This window comes from Centropristis striata, chromosome 10 (genome assembly GCF_030273125.1).
Source record: "Centropristis striata isolate RG_2023a ecotype Rhode Island chromosome 10, C.striata_1.0, whole genome shotgun sequence".
Classification (NCBI taxonomy): Eukaryota; Metazoa; Chordata; class Actinopteri; order Perciformes; family Serranidae; genus Centropristis; species Centropristis striata.
The window spans coordinates 37,475,405-37,496,632 of NC_081526.1; the positions used below are offsets into that span (position 1 = coordinate 37,475,405).

General features: G+C 38.2%; 1 protein-coding gene across 1 annotated transcript in view; it reads left to right on the forward strand.

The window, feature by feature from the left end:
• Positions 1-259: 259 nt before the first annotated feature.
• Positions 260-21,228, forward strand: part of plcl1 (phospholipase C like 1) — a 124,447-nt gene continuing 103,478 nt past the window's right edge. Inside the window, exon 1 of the mRNA XM_059342723.1 lies at positions 260-1,414. Within this exon, the coding sequence (XP_059198706.1) occupies positions 1,235-1,414 (180 nt within the window). The 5' untranslated portion in view covers positions 260-1,234. The remainder of the gene's footprint in view (positions 1,415-21,228) is intronic.

Consider the following 21,228-nt stretch of genomic DNA (forward strand, 5'->3'; position numbering starts at 1 on the left):
CTTTTGGTCATTTAGTAATAGCCGATAATTTAAAACAAGTGTAATTGTATATGCGTCTTGAAGATGAAACCAATTAAAAGTTAAAAAGAAAAAGATGAAAACACTCAAGTCAAGTTTTGTCACACTGTACTTGAGTGAATGTAGAATATAATAGAATAGAATAGAATAGAATAGAATAGAATATATCTTTATTGTTACAGAGCAGAAGTTTGTCTTTCGACACGGCTGTAAAAATTCATGCAAAACACATAACATTTACATGAAGTGAGATAAAACAACAACACTTCAGTAAAAACACCACATCAATAAAAAGAAAGTCCTCCAGTGTTCCCAGTGTTCCCAGTCTCAACTGTGTTTAAAAGTGAGGAGGAGGATCTCTGAGTCTCCTTCCACCAATCAGAGCCTCCGCCTGCCGACAACTTTCCCCGCCGCGCCGCGCATTGGCCGCGCCGCGCGTCGCTCATGATTCCGGGGCGGCGTGTGGGCGGAGCCCGGCGGACGGAGGACGGGAGGGGTGGCGGGTTAGAGGGGCGGTGCGACTGTCAATTGTGTTCCCTATTCTCGTCAAAAAAAAGTCTGCTGTGGTTGCTGTTGAGTACAACCGAGACGACCACAGGAGCCGCGGTCAGTCAGAGCGCTGCGCCCCGCGCGGACACACGGACGGACGCTTCTGGACGCGAAGCCGCAGCGCAAGTTGTGCACTTTGACACCGCTGCTGTGTTTTGGGGAGAAGAAGGAGGGTTTCTGGTCGCCTTGTAGCTCCAACGCTGGATTGTTTTCAAACATATTCTCCATCCAGCAGCTCCACGTCGCTTTCTTGATCCCTCGAAGCGTTTTTCTGACGCGCAAACTTCGCGTTCACCGCCGCCACCGAGGACAAGCGGATCCTGGGCACGGTGAAGACTTGTTGCGCGCATCCGGGGAGCGTACCAGTCCATCCAAGTCGACGCTGAACCTGCGTGTGATGCTTTGATTTGAGCCGTGAGTCAGTGAGCGGAGCGGGGATGTGCCGTGGAGAGCGGCTCGGTGCTCGGTGCTGCCTGCCTCTGACTGTCTGCTCATAATTGACCAGAAATTAGCGCGATTACTTCTCTCCACTAGTGTGTGAGAGCTGCTGCTGGTGCTTCAGGGAAACATTTTCTGCTTTAAATGGCATCCACGCGCAGCCGAGTCAAACTTTCCTCGGGTCTTGATTAATTCTCCTCTCCCGGTGTTTTGAATTCTCCTCCTCGACATGTCAGAGCGTGATGGATATGGAGACGGGCTGTGCAGCGACGGAGCGCCGGACTGCCCCCCGCCTCGGGCGCCCCGCGGCCGGCGCAGCGGTGTCATCCTCCCCGGGGGCGGCCAGGACTCTGACACCATCCTGCTGGACGCGGTGAAGGCGGCACCTCGCCGGAGCAGCATCATTAAGGTAAGATCTCCTCACATGGTGGCGCCTTTTGCTCCATTTAACCTCCATCTTCAGCCCTCAAGGGAATGAAAACACTTGCTGGATGTGTTTGGTTCTAGATGGCCAAAAATGGTGTCAAATAGTCCCCTAAGAGACAAAATATTCTTGGCAAAGTGAAGTGTGCAGTGTCTAAGATAAGTGAAGGTGGACTAAATAAATAAATAAGAGAAACGTTGTGTGCAGGTGAGTTCTACCTGCCTCCTCTGGTCCTCCAAGGCCACTCTGGAGGTTTGATGCGCGTCTTGTGCCACACAGAGAATCTGTCACTTTTGCTCCCCTTTACGCGCGTCACATGTGCGTAATTTCAAATTCCTCAATCTCTCAAAGTCTTTGTCCTTTTGACTGAGCTTCCAGAAGTAGCTACACCGCATTCTCAGATGAGAGGATATGTGAGAGATGAAAGAAAACTCCTGACACTAAACTGCTGCTGTTGCGTGGGGGGGATTCATAAAAACACGCCATTAAAAGCTCCTTAAGGATTAGTTTTTCCCTCATAAGAATGAGCTTTAAGGATTAAAATCTGAACGCAAGAAAGTCCTTATAGGAACAAAGATGCTGTGGGAATATAAGGGACTAAAGCACCTCCTACTGAAGATAAACTTCATCAGGTTATTGGCTGGAAATTAGTGCTGGAAGAAGTCTTCAGATCTTTTACTTTAGTAAAAGTAGCAGTTTGGGAATATAAGAGTACTCCTGCATTTAAAATAAAAGTAAAACTACACAGGTGTGGTCAGTAAAATGCACTCGAAGTACTTCTAATGATGCAGAAGAAAGAAAAAAACAATCATCTATGTTCACTTTTTTCTTTTATTTGTGAAAATATTGTTAAAATTGACCTAAAAATTTTATTTAAATTGCATACTTTGAGGAGTTTCAAGGTGAAATGTTTCTCACAGACATCTGGAAGTTGTTTCAGATCTCTTTTTGTGTGTGTTACAAGCCAAAAAGTGTGGAGGACCACTGGTTTAATTTACATTGTTACAGTGTCATTTATCAGACACATCCAAAGTTACATACATCTAAGACCTGAAACACAAGAACAGATTAAATCAGAGGGCAACACATGAGTCAGAGCCGAGGAGTCCAATAGGATGTAGCTGCTGGTTTTTGCATTTTTATTTTCAATCATCATCCACTTACATTATGAGATCTGGGTCTTTAGTCTCTTTCTAAAGATTGAGAGGGACTCAGATTGTTCCACCATGAGAACTACAGAGGAGAAGTCTAGGTTGTGGTGTTCGGCCTTTCCAGGTGCTTTCACTGAACATTTTCACCTCCTGTGCATGTTTTCAGTTCGGTTTGTTTGTTTGTTTGTTTCTTAGCAGGGTTACAGAAAAACGAATGGCCTTAATTTTCATGAAGCTTTGTGGAAGGGTGTAGTATGGGCTGAGGAAGAGCTGTTGAATCCCAGAAACACTCCTTATTTTTCACTTTTGGTAACATTGCGAAACAGAGCATGATCCTGGCACAGAACTGCTAAACAGCGGGTTTGATAGGATGACTGATGTTCAGCACAAAATCAAAATTACTTTATTTATCCCCGAGGGGAAATCCAGTGAGTCTGTTAGAATGAGACAACCTGTTGGCTGCAGGAGAGAAGGATCTTTTGTATCTCTCCGTCCTGCAAGTGGGGGGGCTTGAGTCTGTGGAAATCTATAATAATGATTTTCGTCTTTGAGGTGTTCAGTAGGAGATAGTTCTTCTGAAGGCTTTTATCAGATCCCTATATTCAGATTCCTGTCCATTCCTGATACACGCCACAATAGCAGTGTCGTCTGAGTACTTCTGGATGTGGCAGGACTCAGAGTTGTATTTGAAGTCCGCTGTGTACAGTGTGAACAGGAGTGGAGCCAGAACAGTGCCTTGTGGAGCCCCTGTGTACAGTGTGAACAGGAGTGGAGCCAGGACAGTGCCTTGTGGAGCCCCTGTGCTGCTCATTAATGTCCCAGAAACACAGTTCCCCAACCTGACATACTGTGGTCTTCCTGTCAGGTAATCTGTGATCCAGGAGATGAAGGAAAGATCCACTCCATCTCTGTCAGCTTGTTTTTGAGTAAGATTAACCCATTGAAGCCTGGAAAGCGGATACGTTGTTTTGTAGTATTTGTATAAGCTCTCAAATACCTTTTTGAATTTCATTTCTATCTGCTACAGAGGCTGAAAAATCTATTATTTAGTAGAAGAGTTGACACTTTTTTTCCCAGAATTTTTCCAGAATTTCCTGAAAATTAGAGGCTTATTTTAAAATCGCCCAGCGATTTTTCAGGTCTCAATGGGTTAAACTGTCAAACTCTGCAGCGCTGAGACAACATGAGTCCAGATTCTGTTGCTGTGTTGTTTATTTCTCTCCTCAAATGTTTTCAGAAACACACTTTAGTGCTGCGATGTTTGTCCTGCTTCAAAACAAACCAAGCACCACCCCGACCTGCACGTCTCACAAGTTCTCCTTGCTCTGATAAGTTTGTGGCCGTGTTTTGTTGCTCTGACTGGCCCTCAGCTCTACTGAGAGGTGTTTTGGTTGATATTGACATTGATAATCAAAAATGAGCTGAAAGGTTCTAGAGCAGCGGTTCCCAAACTTTTTTAGCCGTGCACCTCCTTCTATGTCCCAACCGTGTTGACGCACCTCCAAAAAAACAAAATGCAATAAGCTTTTTTATCGCCATATTAAAGGCGGCATGTTTAATCATGCTCAAATGAGAACACGCATATAATTAAATAATCACCATCACAACAATGCGCTCTCGCATTTGAATTAATCTGAACACAGTTTCAATATAATGCAACAAAGTTATGCGCAATTTACACTTTTAAGAGCAAAGAGGATGATGAAGGCTCAGGATCAGAGGCAGAAAGCACATACGTTGGAGAAATGTTATCATATTTTGAGCCGCGTTGAACAAAAATTGCAAAGTTTAAATGAGCGTGGAGCTAAACAACCCGTCATCATAACACAGGCTGGAAACATGGAAGAAGATAACTTCTTCTACGCTTCATTTTAAGATGAAGTGCATTATGAATAGCCTGCATTTATTAATTAAGTAATATTACAGTTTTTGATTTTACATTTTACAAAGGAAATGTTTATTTATGCGTCTTTATTGTGTGGGGGGAAAAAATGTAATTGTGTAATTATCAGACCGCCATTACATTTTTCATCTCGCGCACCTCCAGGGGTCCACGCACCACACTTTGGGAATCCCTGCTCTAGACTAATACACATTTCCCAATAAGTCTATCCCTAATGAGTCATAGCTCAGGTGGATGTTGTTATATTATTGGTTGAAATTGGTCGGCACCAGCTCACATAAGCATGCGTCCTATTTTAGCCAATAGGACGCATGCTATTGGAATTGAAATGTGGAAAAGAAAAATTTAAATATCCTAGATAAATAAAACATAAATAAATAAACCACAACCAAAACATATAAAATAGACTTTCAGGCTCTGTTTACAAAACATTGCAATGAGATAATCATTACGTGTCATATTATTTTATTATCAAAACAACACATTAACAGCTGGAATGGCTGCTTGGGAAATATAGGGTTTTTTTCTGCAATTCGTGCTGCCTGTCAAACATTTGCAGCTTTACTTTAAACACAACACAAAAAAAGCACAAAAAGTCAATATATTGAGTGCAGAAAAAAACTATCATGTCCATTTTTATATACTGAACGATCAGTCAATACAATATAGTAATTATTGTGACAGGCTTAGCCATGGCAAACATTTATATTGAACTTTTATTTAACTGCAGAGAGGTGAATTGGGGACTTTTGACTGTGAATCCCTCAGGACTTTGATACATTAGCATCTCTGAAAAGTACCAATTATAATAAAAACAAAAAAAACAATAACATGAAGTCATTAAGAACAAAGACAAAAATATGATTGAATTCTGAATTCTGATTCTGAAAAAAGCTGAAAGGTATTCAGGTCAACGTGCAGCAGGAACGACCCCTCACCTGGTGACCGCGTCACGGCTGACATCGTAGCTTTTCCAGCCTCACCTGTGCTCAGGTTGCAGGTCACCGGACCCCAGGAAGGAGGAAGTGAGGATCATGTTGTGTAAGGATCATTACATATCCGCTGCACCTCAGGTTATATGTCACCTGCTCAGAAATCAGACAGGAGGAGGAGGAGGAGGAGGAGGAGGAGGAGGAGGAGGAGGAGGAGGAGGAGGAGGAGGAGGAGGAGGTTAAAGACGGCTCAGGGGGGGAATAGATCAGGGGTGTCAAACTCTGATTTTTTTTTTTTCAAATTTGGCCCGCAGTGTAATTTTATTTGGCCCGCGAGGCAATACCAAATTATTATATTATTATTGTAAATTAATGACATTGATGTGTTTTTTATTTGAAATTTGATTTTGCATGTCTGCACTATTTAGTTATATATTGTATGTTTATAAGCGTTGCTGGTTCCATATTTAATGTTAAAGCAAAACATGTTTGGTATACACTACTGGTCAAAAGTTTTAGAACACACCAACTTTTCCAGAATTTAATTGAAAATGATGCAGTTTAATGTCTCAGTGTACTCTGAAATGAATGCACATTTGCAACATTTAAAATTCTTTATTGAGCATGATAGTGTTTTGAAAGAAAAAAAAATCACATTTTATGTTGGACTAAAGGACTAAAAAAAGACACAAAATGACAAAAAAAGACACAAAATGACAAAAAAAGACACCAAAAGACACAAAATGACTAAAAAAAAGACACAAAATGACCAAATAAAGACACAAAATGACCAAAAAAAGACACAAAATGACAAAAAAAGACACCAAAAGACTAAAAAAAGACACAAAATGACAAAAAAGACACCAAAAGACACAAAATGACTAAAAAGAAGACACAAAATGACAAAAAAAAGACACAAAATGACAAAAAAAGACACAAAATGACAAAAAAAGACACCAAAAGACACAAAATGACTAAAAAAAAGACACAAAATGACCAAAAAAAGACACAAAATGACAAAAAAAGACACCAAAAGACACCAAATGACTAAAAAAAGACACAAAATGACAAAAAAGACACCAAAGGACACAAAATGACTAAAAAGAAGACACAAAATGACCAAAAAAAGACACAAAATGACTTACAAAGACATGAAAAGAATTAAAAAATGGACAAAATAGCCCAAGACTCCATAGAGTTAAGTTGTTAACCCATTTCTTGTTCCCTGAAAAAGGCCTACTTGTATAATTCTGAAATGTACATTATTTTCCAGTTTTGGTTAAGCTTATCTTTTTTTATTTACCTCTGGCAGTTCACCACTTACCTTTGGACCCTTTCAAGCTGTTCATTTGACTTGAACTGCTTGAATTTCAATAAAAAACTGGAAAAATTGGGGTGTTCTAAAACTTTTGACCGGTAGTGTATATTAAAAGGTTTATTTGTTCAATGTTGGCCCGCGATTTTATTCAAGTTTTAAATTTTGGCCCATTGTGTATTTGAGTTTAACACCTCTGGAATAGATGGAGTCTTTGTGGCGCTGATATCTCGCTCCACGGGGAGGTGGCGGTCCGTACTGTATCGGCGGCGGGTCGTGAGTCAGATCAGCGAGCTCCATCTGGAGACGGCGGCTGAACAGAGAGTCCTTTGACTGCTGCTGGGGAGGAAGTGGATGAAAGGATGGACAGATGAGAGGAGTGATGTCAGTGACAGGCACGGTCAGCTGTGACAGTCGGGGCCGGGTATCAATATACGACTCAGAGTCCTCAGAAACATGTCAGATTATTAATAACTGAACGACTGACAGCTGACTCCAAAATACTGGGTCACATTCTAGTTAAAGTGACCAGAACCCCAGAATTATTCTTTTTTTATTCAATTAAATTAAATTAAATTGGCTTTATTGGCATGACGTAACAATGTATATATTGCCAAAGCAAGCATCAGAAAAAAAGATAACACGATAAGGAAAGCAATATTTACAATCATTGAATTACAATCAACATATCATTTATACAATCTAACTGTCCCAGCAAAAAAAAAAAGAAGAAAAAATAAAATAAAAACAAAAAAACAAAACAACAGCTGATGCAGGAGGCAGGGACCATCAACACACCGCTGAATGATCAAAAAAAGACACAAAATGACCAAAAAATGACATAAAATGAAGCAAAAAAGGACTCAAATTGACCACAAAAAGACACAAATTGACCACAAAAAGACACAAATTGACCACAAAATGACAAAAAATGACCACAAAAAGACACAAATGGACCACAAAATGACAAAAAATGACCACATAAAGACCCAAATTGACCAAAAAAAGACACAAAATGACCAAAAATGACATATAATGGCCCAAAAAAAAAAAGTATATATTGCCAAAGCAAGCATCAGAAAAAAAGATAAGAAGATAAGGAAAGCAATATTTACAATAAGTTATTATATTTAAAAGAAAAGAAAAACTAATAACAATAAAAGAAAGCAATATTTACAATCATTGAATTACAATCAACACATAATTTATACAATCTAACTGTCCCAGCAAAAAAAGAAGAAAAAATAAATTTCTATAAATTCTATAATTCCAATTGTTCATGACTAAATAACTCAGTTTGTTCTTAATGACTTCATGTTGTTGTTTTTTTTGTTTTTATTATAATTGGTGCTTTTCAGAGATGCTAATGTATGGAGGTCCTGAGGGATTCACAGTCAAAAGTCCCCAATCCCCTTCTCTGCAGTTAAATAAAAGTTCAATATAAATGTTTGCCATGGCTAGGCCGTTAGCAATAATAACTATATTGTATTGACTGATCGTTCAGTATATAAAAATGGACACGATAGTTTTTTTTCTGGACTGAATATATTGACTTTTTGTGCTTTTTTGTGTTTAAAATAAAGCTGCAAATGTTTGACAGGCAGCACGAATTACAGAAAAAAAAACTATATTTCCCAAGCAGCCATTCCAGCTGTTAATATGTTGTTTTAATAATAAAATAATATGATATATAATGATTACCTCATTGCAATGTTTTGTAAACAGAGCCTGAAAGTCTATTTTATTTGTTTTGGTTGTAGTTTATTTATTTATGTTTTATTCATCTAGGATATTTCAATTTTTCTTTTCCACATTTCTATTCCAATGTTTAATGTTCTTGAGATTTAAAAATGAATTGCTGTGGAAAAGGATGAACTTGTTATGCTCTAATATGCTCTAACCACAGTCCATAGAGACTTTTAAAAAAGGACTAAAAACATTCCTTTTTAGCAAAACCTTTGGTTCCTCCCATCTAGATGGTTTTTAGATTATGTATGTATGTTTTCTGTTTTTAGCTGTTTTTTCCCCCTTTTTTATCCTTTTTATAACTAGAATGTTATGCTTTTAACCTGTAGCACTTTGAGATTTCCTGTAATGTAAAGTGCATTACAAATAAAATGTATTATTATTATTATTATTATTATTAATATAGTTATAAAACTAAAACCACATTGATACAACAATACGATCATTTATCGTGATAATATATCATCCTAAAAAAAGTGGTGTTATCGTGACAGGCCTAGACACTGCTCCAGATTTAAAGTTAGTTAGCTAGTTTAAAGACTTCATCATTATCATCACACACACACACACACACACACACACACACACACACACACACACACACACACACTTCTACCTTTACATGAAACCTGCAGACGTCTGACTTTAAAAGGATTTTTTGGCGGTTAGCAGTTAAAATGAAGGAAGTGGGTGAGGTTAGCTGCTGCACGGCTCACGTTACTACAACAACACACACTTGTGTGTCTGAGGTGCCCACACATACCATGCTACCATCTACACACACACACACACCCTGTTTGTTCAGCCCACCACATCAAAACACACACACACATGCAGGCAATTAAGTCCTTGTTCTGTTCAGCAGCTCTGAAGCTGCTGCTGGTGAAGTAATGACATACTCGACGTGTAGGTAAGAGTTAACGCCACCAACAGCTTTGTGCTGTTTACATTTAATAGAAATATTTCCATGTCAGATTAACTTTGGCGTCTCCACTAGAGCAGCTATTCTCAACCTTGGGGTCGGGACCCCAATTGGGGTCGCGAGATGATTTCTGGGGGTCGCCAAATCATTTTGGAAGTCAGCTCTGTCTCCACTGTGTTAAAGTGTTCATGTGTTTTAGTCTTTTTGGTCACTTAATGTCTTTTTTTGGTCATTTCAGGGTTTTTTGGGTCATTTTGTGTCTTTTTTTGGTCATTATGTGTCTTTTTTGGTCATTTTGTGTTTTTTTTGGTCATTTTGTGTCTTTATTTAGTCATTTTGTGTCTTTTTTTGGTCATTGTATGTCTTTTTTTTGGTCATTTTGTGTCTTTTTTGATCATTTTGTGGTCAATTTGTGTCTTTTTTTGTCATTTTGTCTTTTTTTTGGTCAATTTGTGTCTTTTTTGATCATTTTGTGGTCAATTTGTGTCTTTTTTTGTCATTTTGTCTTTTTTTTGGTCATTTTGTTTCTTTTCTGCGTCATTTTGTGTCTTTCTTTGGTCATTTTGTGTATTTTTTGGGTCATTTTTTGTCTTTTTAGTCATTTTGTGCCTTTGTGGTCATTTTGTTTCTTTTTTGGGTGATCTGAACTGTGCGTGTGAGATTGTGTTCAGTGAGTGGGGGTTGCGGACAATATGCATGTTAAATTGGGGGTCGCGGCTCATAAAGGTTGAGAACTACTGCACTGGAGTAACAAATTTTATGACAATATTTTGGCTGCACAGACTTCATAACTTTGCTCCAGATGTGTATCGAACAAAGTGCATTCATCATTTTATTTGAAATGTTAAATAGAATCAACAATTTCAACATTTATTTATGATGCATTATTTTCTGTTCCTGCACACAAAGACGTGTCGGTGACTCTGTTTATATGCACAAAATATAAAAGAGTAGCCTTGCAAACTGGTTAATGTAAAATGTTGTTTATCATGTCAAAACATGGACAGCTGGAGCTGGTTGGGCCATTTTGCTTTTTGCATCATGTCAGCGTTGCTATATTTGCATACATCCAAAAACCTGTTGACACCTGTTGAAGTCTTAAACATTTAAATTGAGGTGTGGTTCTCCTTTTTTTCTTTGTGTTATGTATCTCTACTCCAGCCCTGCAAACTGTTGGATGGATGGTTTGTGTCCAACAGAGCTGGCCCTAAACGACCATGTGTTGCTAACTGCAGTAAAAACAAAAAAAACAGGAGAGAAGCAGATCTGAATGTGCTGCACATGTTGAAAATGGCTCCGAAAACCGAAATCAAATCAGCATATCCCACAAGTCTTAATTGGAAAACGCTTCATTCGGAATAAGGCTAAATCACCCTTATCATGTGCAATATTAATTTATATTAGTTGGTTAAGTTTAGGCAACAAAACTTCTTGGATAGGTTCAGAAAAAAGATAAGAAGTGAATAAAGCTAAATCTCTGCTTAGCATGTTAATCACGAATAAGAGAATTACATGCAGACCACAACAACGTCTGCAACTCCATAAAACACTTACTTTTCATAAGGTACCACACCATCCAGCACATACATATTGAACATTGATATTCGCTGGAAACTATTAGAATATTATTGGAAAATCGAACCTTGTAGCGCACTTTAAAACTCCTAAAGATAGGTAGGATAAATAGACTTACAGATGAGATGAGTCAGGGTGGAAATCCAGACTCTAAAAGGGGGCGGGGCTCCAATAAAAGGGGGCGGAGCTCCAATAAAAGGCGTCCGATCGGAAACAGTGCAATGCCGCAACACGTCCTATGTAAATAATGATGATATTTTGAAAAATTCAAAAATCTTCAAAAGTGCAAAACAGTGCTGAATATTTTCGCTGTTTCTAAACATTTCATAGAAAATATAAGCAAACTAGTTGCAGCCCTAGATTATGATTTTGAATAAGAGAAAATTCTCCCACTGGACTTTCTGCAAAATAAATTGTCACAGTGTTAAAACAAAAAAGAGTGGCATTTTTTGCCATTTTTGCCCTTATTGTCCAGTTGATAATAGAGGAAAAGGCAGACGGGATATTAGAAGAGAGAGAGAGAGCGAGAGAGAGATGGTATAACATGCAAAAAAGACCAAATGAACCGTTTTTATGCCACTCTGCTTCGCCATTCAGCCCATAAAGTCTTGTTTTTGTGAGAAAATGTAACGTTTTGGACAATCTAATATCTGACTTTTAAAAAGTAAAATCAAAGAACCATATTTTTTTTGTTGTCTTGTTCATCTTTTGTGCTGATGATTCATCCGGGAGAGTCTCACGTCTATCCAACCCTTGAAAAAGCTCCAACGGCCAGTCACCTCCTGACCTCCTGCTGCCAGAAATAACTCTCCCCTTCTTCTTCTCCGGTTTAATAAGAAAATAATTTCATGTGCTCAGCTGGCTTTAGAGAAAAGCTGCTGGTTCTCCTTCAGGATGTGAGGCTGCAGCAGTGAAACAGAAGAGCAGGACGAGCTTATCGCACCTTCAACACTATCGTTTTCTCTGCAGCTAATACAAATTAAGTTGTGAAATTGGGCGAGTGTCTTTTTAATAGAGAAGTGTGTGTGTCCACAGCAGAAATCTGCCAAAAACTAAATGAAAAATCTGTAACTGTTTGATGATTCCTCCTCCATCCTTCAGGCTCATTTTCACTCTCTCGTGCATTGTTATTCACAGTCACCCAGCGAGCCGCTTCATCACGTATAACGAGTGAGTTAAAGGGACGTTAATCTCAATCAAGTTAAACACATTAGTGCTCGGGCTGTTATATTAATTTTCAGCGATTAGCTCGCAGCATTACTGTGTAATAGGCCGGAAGGCGAACACAGAGCCACACGGCAGACACGCCACTCAGTCAGAGAGAGGACGGGATTAACACACACACACACACACACACACACGCACACACACACACAGACATTCTTGTTCTTCTATCTTTGTGAGGACCCTCATTGGAACAGTGAATTCCCTATCAAGGTTATAATAGTTTTGGATTTTTCATCAGTTTTAGTTTTAATTTTGTTGTGAATTTTTGTTTTCAAATTCAGTTAGTTTTAATTACTTTTTAGAGTGAGTTTGTTAGTTTTAGTTTAGTATTTATTTTTTTGAAATGCTTTAGTTTTAGTTTAGTTTTTATTAGTTGTAGTTTTTTGTAATGGGGTATTTGTTGGGTGGGAGAATAAAAGAGGTCACAGAAAATTTCCTTTGTCTTATCCATCTTCATTATGTATGAAAAAACGTTACAAAGATGAAAACGAAGGACATTTTCACTATAATTTATTTAGTTTTGTAACCACACAATACAGTTTCAGTTAATTATCATTATCATGTAACCTTTAACCCTTAAAACAAAGTCTGAAATCTCAAAAAAGCCTTTAAAGAAGTGAGGACCGGCCGAAATGTCCTCACTTTGCAAAAATGTCCTCACTTTGTTGGAAAAAAACGTGTTCTGGTCCTCACTATGTAGGAAGAACAAGAACACACACACACACACACACACACACACAGATTTCCCAGGAGAGGCTCAGGGAGGCATGGTTGGTCGTGTCTCTGACGGGTCGGTGTGCAGCCTGACTGCTCGCTGTCGGAGCTGAAGGACATTCTGTCTGTCTGTCTGTCTGTCTGTCTGTCTGTCTGTCTCTCTGTCTGTCTGTCTGTCTGTCCTTCTGATGTCTCACAGTTTGACCGCCAGACTGAGTTTTGTATTTCTGCAGGGTTTCCAGTGGTAGTGAGGATTTTTTAAATGGGGAAACTGTGCGTTATCTTTCTCACGAGTCACTTGACGGGACTCTTTGTTGCAGAGAGGACATGAGCAGACTGGGAGGACGCTGACTTGCTTACTTGACTTATAGTAACATTTTTCTCAGAACTTGTAATTAGATTCATTTTGCACAACTACAACTTGCACACCTGTATGCATGCAAATCCTTTTAACTTTTTATATTTATGTTAGTAGAAGAGAGAAAGAATGGTAGAAATAATTCTGTGTGTCTGTAACTCTTTCACTTAAAATATAGACAATACTACACAATACTCAAAACTGTCTAACGTCCAGCAGCTGGCGACTCCACCGTCTGCAGAAAGAAATCAGTTTTTCTATGTCAGTAGAATAGGAAAATGACTCTATTTCTCTCTTGATTTGTGATCTCAGTAAACATTCTCATCATGAGTTAATGATCGAGTCTTCTTCAACACAGCATCATGTTCATTTAGTAAATGATGGTCCATGTAGAGTCAAACAGACCAGGAAGCAGGGGAGGATTAAGGTCGGGGCTACCTTATGGTTTTCACTTGTGCTTTTTCACATTTTGGTCGCTTATGCATGGAAACTTTCACATGCTCGTGTTGCATTGTAGAGTAGTTTTGCACACCTGTAGCTGGACAGGTGTGTAGGAGAATAACTCTCCAGTTGGAGCTCCTGCTTTGTATTGTTGTTGTTCTTAACTTCCTATTGGAGCTACATGACTCTTTTGGTTCTTTACATGCTAGTGTTGCAAAAATGAAAAATCAGGGGGTTACCACAATCACCAGGCTGCATCCTCTGGAGACCATAAATGTCTGAAAGGAATGTCATTTCCCTCCAACAAACAGATGTTGGGATATTTGAGTTTGGAGCAAAGTGGTCACAGACTGGTTTCCAGCTGTAAAACAGGTTGGTTATCTCTTTTTTTAAAATCATCATGAGCTGAGAAACAGCCCAACACACCATCAAGGTTTAAAAAAAGGAAAAGTGCACAGCTGTGCCTCCATTATGCATTATGGAAAGTCATGGAAAAGTCATGGAATTCCAAATCACGGCCCCAGTCGGAGCGCTGTTTGTGTTCAATGTGAGTTTATTCTTGTCCCCTCTCAGTCAGAGAACCATGTGCACTCAAAAAAATTATTAAGCCAAAAATGTGGACTTTATGTAATTTAATTACATGTAAATTTTCCATGTAATTTTTTTACATACGTTGAATGTAAAAGGTCAAATTAAATGCAATGTTTTTCTTTCATTAAAAAGTAATATAGATAAATTAAATAGCGTTAATGCAAATTTCTACATAATCTTAATGTGTAGATTTACTTAAAATTTACGTATACTTTTACATAAACCTTATGAGTTCATTCAATATTACATATAAAGTTAAAGAGACTTATAAAGTCCATACGAAGTAAAGCTTATTAAGATCATAACTCATATAAAAAACCTTCCTTACTTACTACTAATAAGCAATAATTCTGAGCTTATTGAGGGAAAACTCTTAGTTAATGTCTTACTGCTTGTATAATAAGGCCATGCAGAATAAGGCATTAATAACTACTGAATAATGACTCATTAAGAGCCAATATGTTACTTATTTGCATGCTAATAAGCAACTAATTAATGTTGAATATGTGTTCCCTAAACAGTAATCTGTTGCCCCAATTTGGTGCTTAATGTTAATAAAGAAACTTTTTCTTAACTGCTTGCGTATGAGATGCTTGAATAAACTCATAAGGTTTATGTAAAAGTATACATAAACTTTAAGTAAATTTACACATTAAGTTTATGTAATTTGCATTAACGTTATTTATTTATGTTACTTTTAAATGAAAGGAAAACATTGCATTTAATTTGACCTTTTAAATTCAACGTATGTAACAAAATTACATGGAAAATTTACATGTAAGTCCACATTTTTGGCTTAATTATTTTTTCTTATCCTTCTCCGCTCCCATGTGCACCCCTCGCTCCATGTCTCAAACTGCATTGTGTTTCCTTTTGTCTTCTCCAATCTCTGTTTTCCTCCCGTCTTTCATTCAGCAGTGATTTGATGTTTCTATGTTGTTGTTTTTCCTTTTTGCTGTTTTCATTCTCTCTAATTCTGCGTCCCGCTCCCAGTGTGCCGAGAAGTGAACAATGATTCGTTAACAATGTGCTCCTGGAAGCCGGTCAACAGTAATGACAATGTATTGCCTGTGTGTGTGTGTGTGTGTGTGTGTGTGTGTGTGTGTGTGTGTGTGTGTGTGTGTGTGTGTGTGTGTGTGTGTGTGTGTGTGTGTGTGTGTGTGTGTGTGTGTGTGTGTGTGTGTGTGTGTGTGTGTGTGTGTGTGTGTCAGAGAGCCCTCTGTCTCCCAGTATCATCCAGCTACTGGTGCCTGGTCTCTCTGGGAACACACCACCTCATCACAGCTGCTGGTCAGCAGTTTACTGTGTGAAACACCTCACCATGTTATAACACACAATTCATTTAAAAAAAAAAAAAGTTTCCAGTGTCAGGGAGCATTATGGGATGCAAAATATGTAATAATGTGGAAAAAGTATGATGTCATTTAATGGCGTGTGGACCCCGACAAGCTGTTTTTTTTTGCTCTTTATACATTTGACTCTCTGTGTCCTTGTAATTCACTATCAATTCTATGCTTGCAATATTTGAATGAATGAATGAATGAATGCTTTATTTCGGTTACAAAAAACAACAAAAAACAACAACAAAAACAAACAAAACAAAGACAACAAAATAAAATCATGTTTTTTTTACAAAATAATCCATCAGACAGCAACCGAAAAAGGAATAGGCTGAAGCCCTAAAGGCTTATTTTTGCCTCTCCTGTATTATCTACATGTAAACATTATATACATTACATTAACTGAGTAATTCACATTGTTACAAAACACATGATACCTTAAACTGAATATTTAAAGTCTATAGAAAGTCCTGCAGCTCTATGGAATCAGCACAATCATAGCTAGAAGTGGGAACAACTCAAACATGTCTTTGTGCAGAATAACACAGTTAGAATTACAGAAATCATAAAAATAGACAAAGAATTGGGAGTGGAATTTCTGTGATAATTTTATTTTTTAAAAATGGAAAAAATGTCTTAAAATGTCAATTTTTAGGAACCCCTTGGGTTCCGAGGGTAAAGAAAATCCAACTGTTGAATAAATATTTGAATGCAAAATAATTTTGTTATAGTTGTGCTGTGCAAAACATGTTTTAATTGTTACCCTCACATAAATTATACATGATTACTTGGCACCATTATATCTCACGATGACAAATTAAAAAGAGCTCTCTACACTCTTTGTCTGCGTGCCACAAGGACAAACTTTTCTCTGAAATATGTTTGGATGTTGCTGCTTACTGCATGCTGAACATTTTGTAAAGAAATGTTGCCAGATTTGGTGTTTTCTCCCCAATCAGACGGCCTTGAGACGGATTACTTCTGTAGAAATCAGTCTAGGTAGGTTGACAGAATGTTTGTCTTAGTGCTGACGGTTTTCTTATTTTTCTCATCATATTGTTTTGTGGCGAGTCGTAATTGTTCATTTTGAACCAACCTGACAACAATGTAGTCGCTACAAGGCCACACCAGGCTGCTCACAACATCAACAACAACAAATATTCAGCAAATATTGGCCCTCATTTATCAAACGAGCGTATGACAGAAAGTGAGCGTAAAGTGGGCGTACGATCATTTCTACGCAAGGCTCGACATTTATCAGTCTGGACGTCTCAGCTCGTGTTCTCATGTCTGAGAATTGATCTTAGACTATTGTATCGATGCATGAAGCTGATAAAACTCTGAGGTATTTTGTTTTTAATGGTGACAAACCAAAACATGTTTAGGCTACATCATTTATTTTGAACCTGGTCTCACAGGAATCTGTGAAATAGCCACGGATTCGCTTAACTCAAAATCCGTGGAATAGCCACGGAATCACTCAAATTTCCGTGAAACTGACATGGATTTCGCTACAATGCAAGTTAATTAGTTAAGTTAAAATGTTTTTCATAGGATCGGGTTAGTGCAAACGATACATTTTTTGTGAAATTTCAAATGACATGAAGGATAAAGAGATTTTTTATTAAACCCTAAAATATCACTATTTTACTCTGATATTTCATTATTTTTCCTGACGAAAGCCTACATTACATGTTTTTCCTTTAAGGACTTAAAATCTGACAAGAATTTCTAATTTTAACGTTTCCAGCTATGAAAAATTGTGTCATTTCTGGCTTTAAAAAAAAAGTCTTTTAAACAAACATACCTGCAATTTGTTAATATCTGCTGATTTGTGGCATGGAACACGGAAATTATATTTTATTTTAGTATTAAAAAAAGGTACTTTTGGCTTTATAATAATAAAAATAATCATTTTGTAGCTGTAAAAAGTAAAGTTACGTCTCTTTTTTTTTTCATCCTCCTGCAGAGAAGTTTTTTAGATGCCCGTGCTGCAGCTTCTTCATTGACAGAGACGTTTATTCTCTGGAGTTCAGGTTAATTAAGACGTTTCCAAACAGGCCAAACAACTGGAGCCTGACTGGAAATTACATTACATAATGATGTGTGGCTGTGTGTGTGTGAGCTGTTTGCTCAGGGTGATTAACTGATTACACATATCACCTGCCTTTTATATTAAAACCAATCAGAGCGCAGAGAGGGATCTTATCAGAATGTCTTTATTTTATTTATTGATTCTGGTTGAAGTGTGGAAAAAGAGTTAAACGTTGGAACACATTTGTCCGACCTGCAAATGTAATTCAACATATATATGAATAGTTTCTTATTTTTTCCTCTTTTATGAGCTGTTAACCCTTTATCAGGCGAAGAACCGTATTTGGTAACTTCAGCGGATATCCAAAATAAAATATAAAAATATTTTGAGAAAAAAGTTGCAAATTTAAGACTTTGCTGTAAATTTACAGTCAAATTCTAACAGTAACTTGCTGTATTATGATTGTACAGTATATTGCTGTGAAAACAATGCAAGTTATCATGGGAGTTATCATGATTGCTTCGGCATTCCAACGGTCAAAATTATATATATTTTTTTCAGGAATTGACTGTTTACAGCTGAGCATGTCAGGAAAATAAAGTCATTATTTTCGAAAAGAAGACAACTTTTGTTTTATTTCTGTTTTGTCTGGGCTGAAATAATCACAATGTGTTGTTTTTCCAGCAATCTTAATATAGAGTTTAAATGGATTAGTTGTAACATAATTTAGAGTTAAACATTTAAATGTCACACTATTTCTTTTTTCTTCGTTACGAGACAGTTTGTCAGTAAACGGACCTGTATTCCTATAAAACAGTAGAGGAACTGTACATTTTACAGTAACTTACTGGCGAAACTGCTGCCAGTAATTTACTGTAATTTTACAGTAAAAAGCTTTACAGTGTAGATTAAAGTGGCAGATCTACAAGAAAAAAAGTCACAAATTTAAGGGAAAGAAGCGGGGGAAAAAACAACTTTTCTCGCAGATTCACCACTTTAAATCTCTTAAATCTGAGACTTTTTTTCTTGTAGATTTGCCACTTTAATCTAGTAAATTTGCAACTTTTTTCTCGACCCCATTTTGATATCCACTGAAGTTACCAAATATATTTATTCGCCTGATAAAGGGTTTGCCAGTTATTCCACTTTTCTCCATTTAAGGACAATGGAAATCCCTTTATTCAGTCTTAATATTGTACCACAGTGATTTTAAAATGAGTTTTTTCCTCTTGTGTTATTAACAGGAATGTAAATGACCTTGGAGACACTTAAGAAATGTTACTTTTGCCTCCGAGCCTCTGAGGCGGCGCTCCTTCTGTGTGTTTGATTGACAGCTCCTGTAGGGGTTGAAAAAGGTCACTAACTCGCACCACTGAGTGGCATTCAAGCTGAGCACAGACAGAGGTACGGAGGAATAAAAACTGCACCATTTTGCATTTAAATAGACCAATTTTAACAGTTTCAGCTTTGTTTTTAAGCTGTTTTAATGTGCAAAAGAGCTCATTATCCATCCTCAGCATGCAAACTAGAAGTTAGCAGATTATTTTCCTTAGAGGATGTTTGTTTGGAAGTTTGTTCATCGAGCGAAGGTGGAACATACGATGTGTCCATGCTTTTAGATGAGAAGAAAACAAAGTGAGGAAGCTAATGTAGGTTGTTGTTTAACATCTGCAGCTTTTTTTAGGGCCTGAGCACTGACTCAGTCAGTTAGGGACCTATTGAATCCACAAGGATTATTTTTCATACTTTCATACTCATTTTTCTTATTTGATCACTTTGGAGGAAAAAATTAGGTGCTTGGGCTACTCTAAGACAAACAAAATTTGGCACAGTATAGTATCAATTTTCCATTTTTTTGGCTAACTGAGAAATAGCCTTTGTCCACTTTAACACAGTTAAAATGACATAAATCTAAAAAAAAAAAAAAAGAAGAAAAAAATTGGAAGTGGAATTTTTGTGGTAATTTTATTTTGAGAAAATGGAAAAAAAATATCTAGTCTAAGATATATATATACACACTTTTCCAACAAATGTCACAAATGTCCAAAAAAAAAATAAAAAAAATCTATGTATTGAAGCCTCTTCTGTCTTCTCTCTGCTCTGTGTAAATAGCCTCTCCTGTTCTCTCTGAGGAGCAGAATTTAATGTTTTTAACAGGATCTGGTTAGTGCAAACGCTTTATTTTGGGTGAAATTTTAAATGAGACACCAAAAATAATAAGACTATTTTATTCTGATATTTTTTTATTTCTCCTGATGAAAGTGTTTGTCACACTTTGTTTGTTGAAGGACTTCAACACTTTCTGAATTTCTGTTTTCACAGTTTCTAGCTGTGCTCCGAGGGGTTAAAAGTTGAACAAGTGTGCAAGACTTTTAAGTGTTTCCTTGAGGGAGTTTGCCAGAAATAGTAAGAAACACAGAGAGAAATGTTTTCCTTGAGTGTTCATATCCGTCAGTGGATTTAATGCGAATGATGAGGGATTTAAACGGTGACCTTCGCTCTGCAAGGCGGCAAGGTTTCCAGTCCTGGAATTAAAACACCAAGAGCATAAAGAGGATTTCAGGTCTGAAATACTGAAAACACAAACTCGTTTAAAAGCTGAGTGGCTGCCAGGGCGGCTGGGTGCAAGGACGTTTGTATATCTACAAATCACTTCCTGTTTAAGGGCAATCTGCGGGCCACCGCGCCTCTCTGTCACTGTCAGTTTCTCTCTGAGCGAGGAGGAAACAGAGAGGAGGATGACATTTTGTTTCTGGGAGCAGAGACGGAGCTTCTCCTCCACAGACACGTGGAGAACGCTCAATGTGGCTCGACAGGTTGGAGGGAAGAGAAGAGAAGAGAAGAGAGGGAGAGGGAGAGGAGAGTCATCCAGCCAGACCTGTGTGTGTGTGTGGTGTGTGTGTGTGTGTGTGTGTGTGTGTGTGTGTGTGTGTGTCAGCTCAGCAGTGCGTGGTGTTAACCTGAGGGTGGAGAGATCGAGGGGGAAACTCTAGAGACTGCATGTCGGCTTGTTTTGCTGTTTTGGGCTTCAACCTAGAGGGCAACACACACACACACACACACACACACACACACACACACACACACACACACACACAGAGACACAGACACAGACACACACACAGACACACACACACACACATGCACACACACACACACACACACAGAGACACAGACACACACACAGACACAGACACACATACAGACACACACACACACACACACACACACACACAGTCACACACACACACACACACACACACACACACAGACACACAGACACACACACACACACACACACACACAGACACATGCACACAGGCACACACGCACACACACACACACACACATGCACACACACACACACACACACACACACACACACACGCACGCACGCACACGCACACACAGACACACACAGACACACACGCACGCACGCACACACACACACACGCACACATGCATACATGCACACACACACACCACACGCACACACACAGACGCACAGACACAGACACACAGACACACACACACACACACACACACACA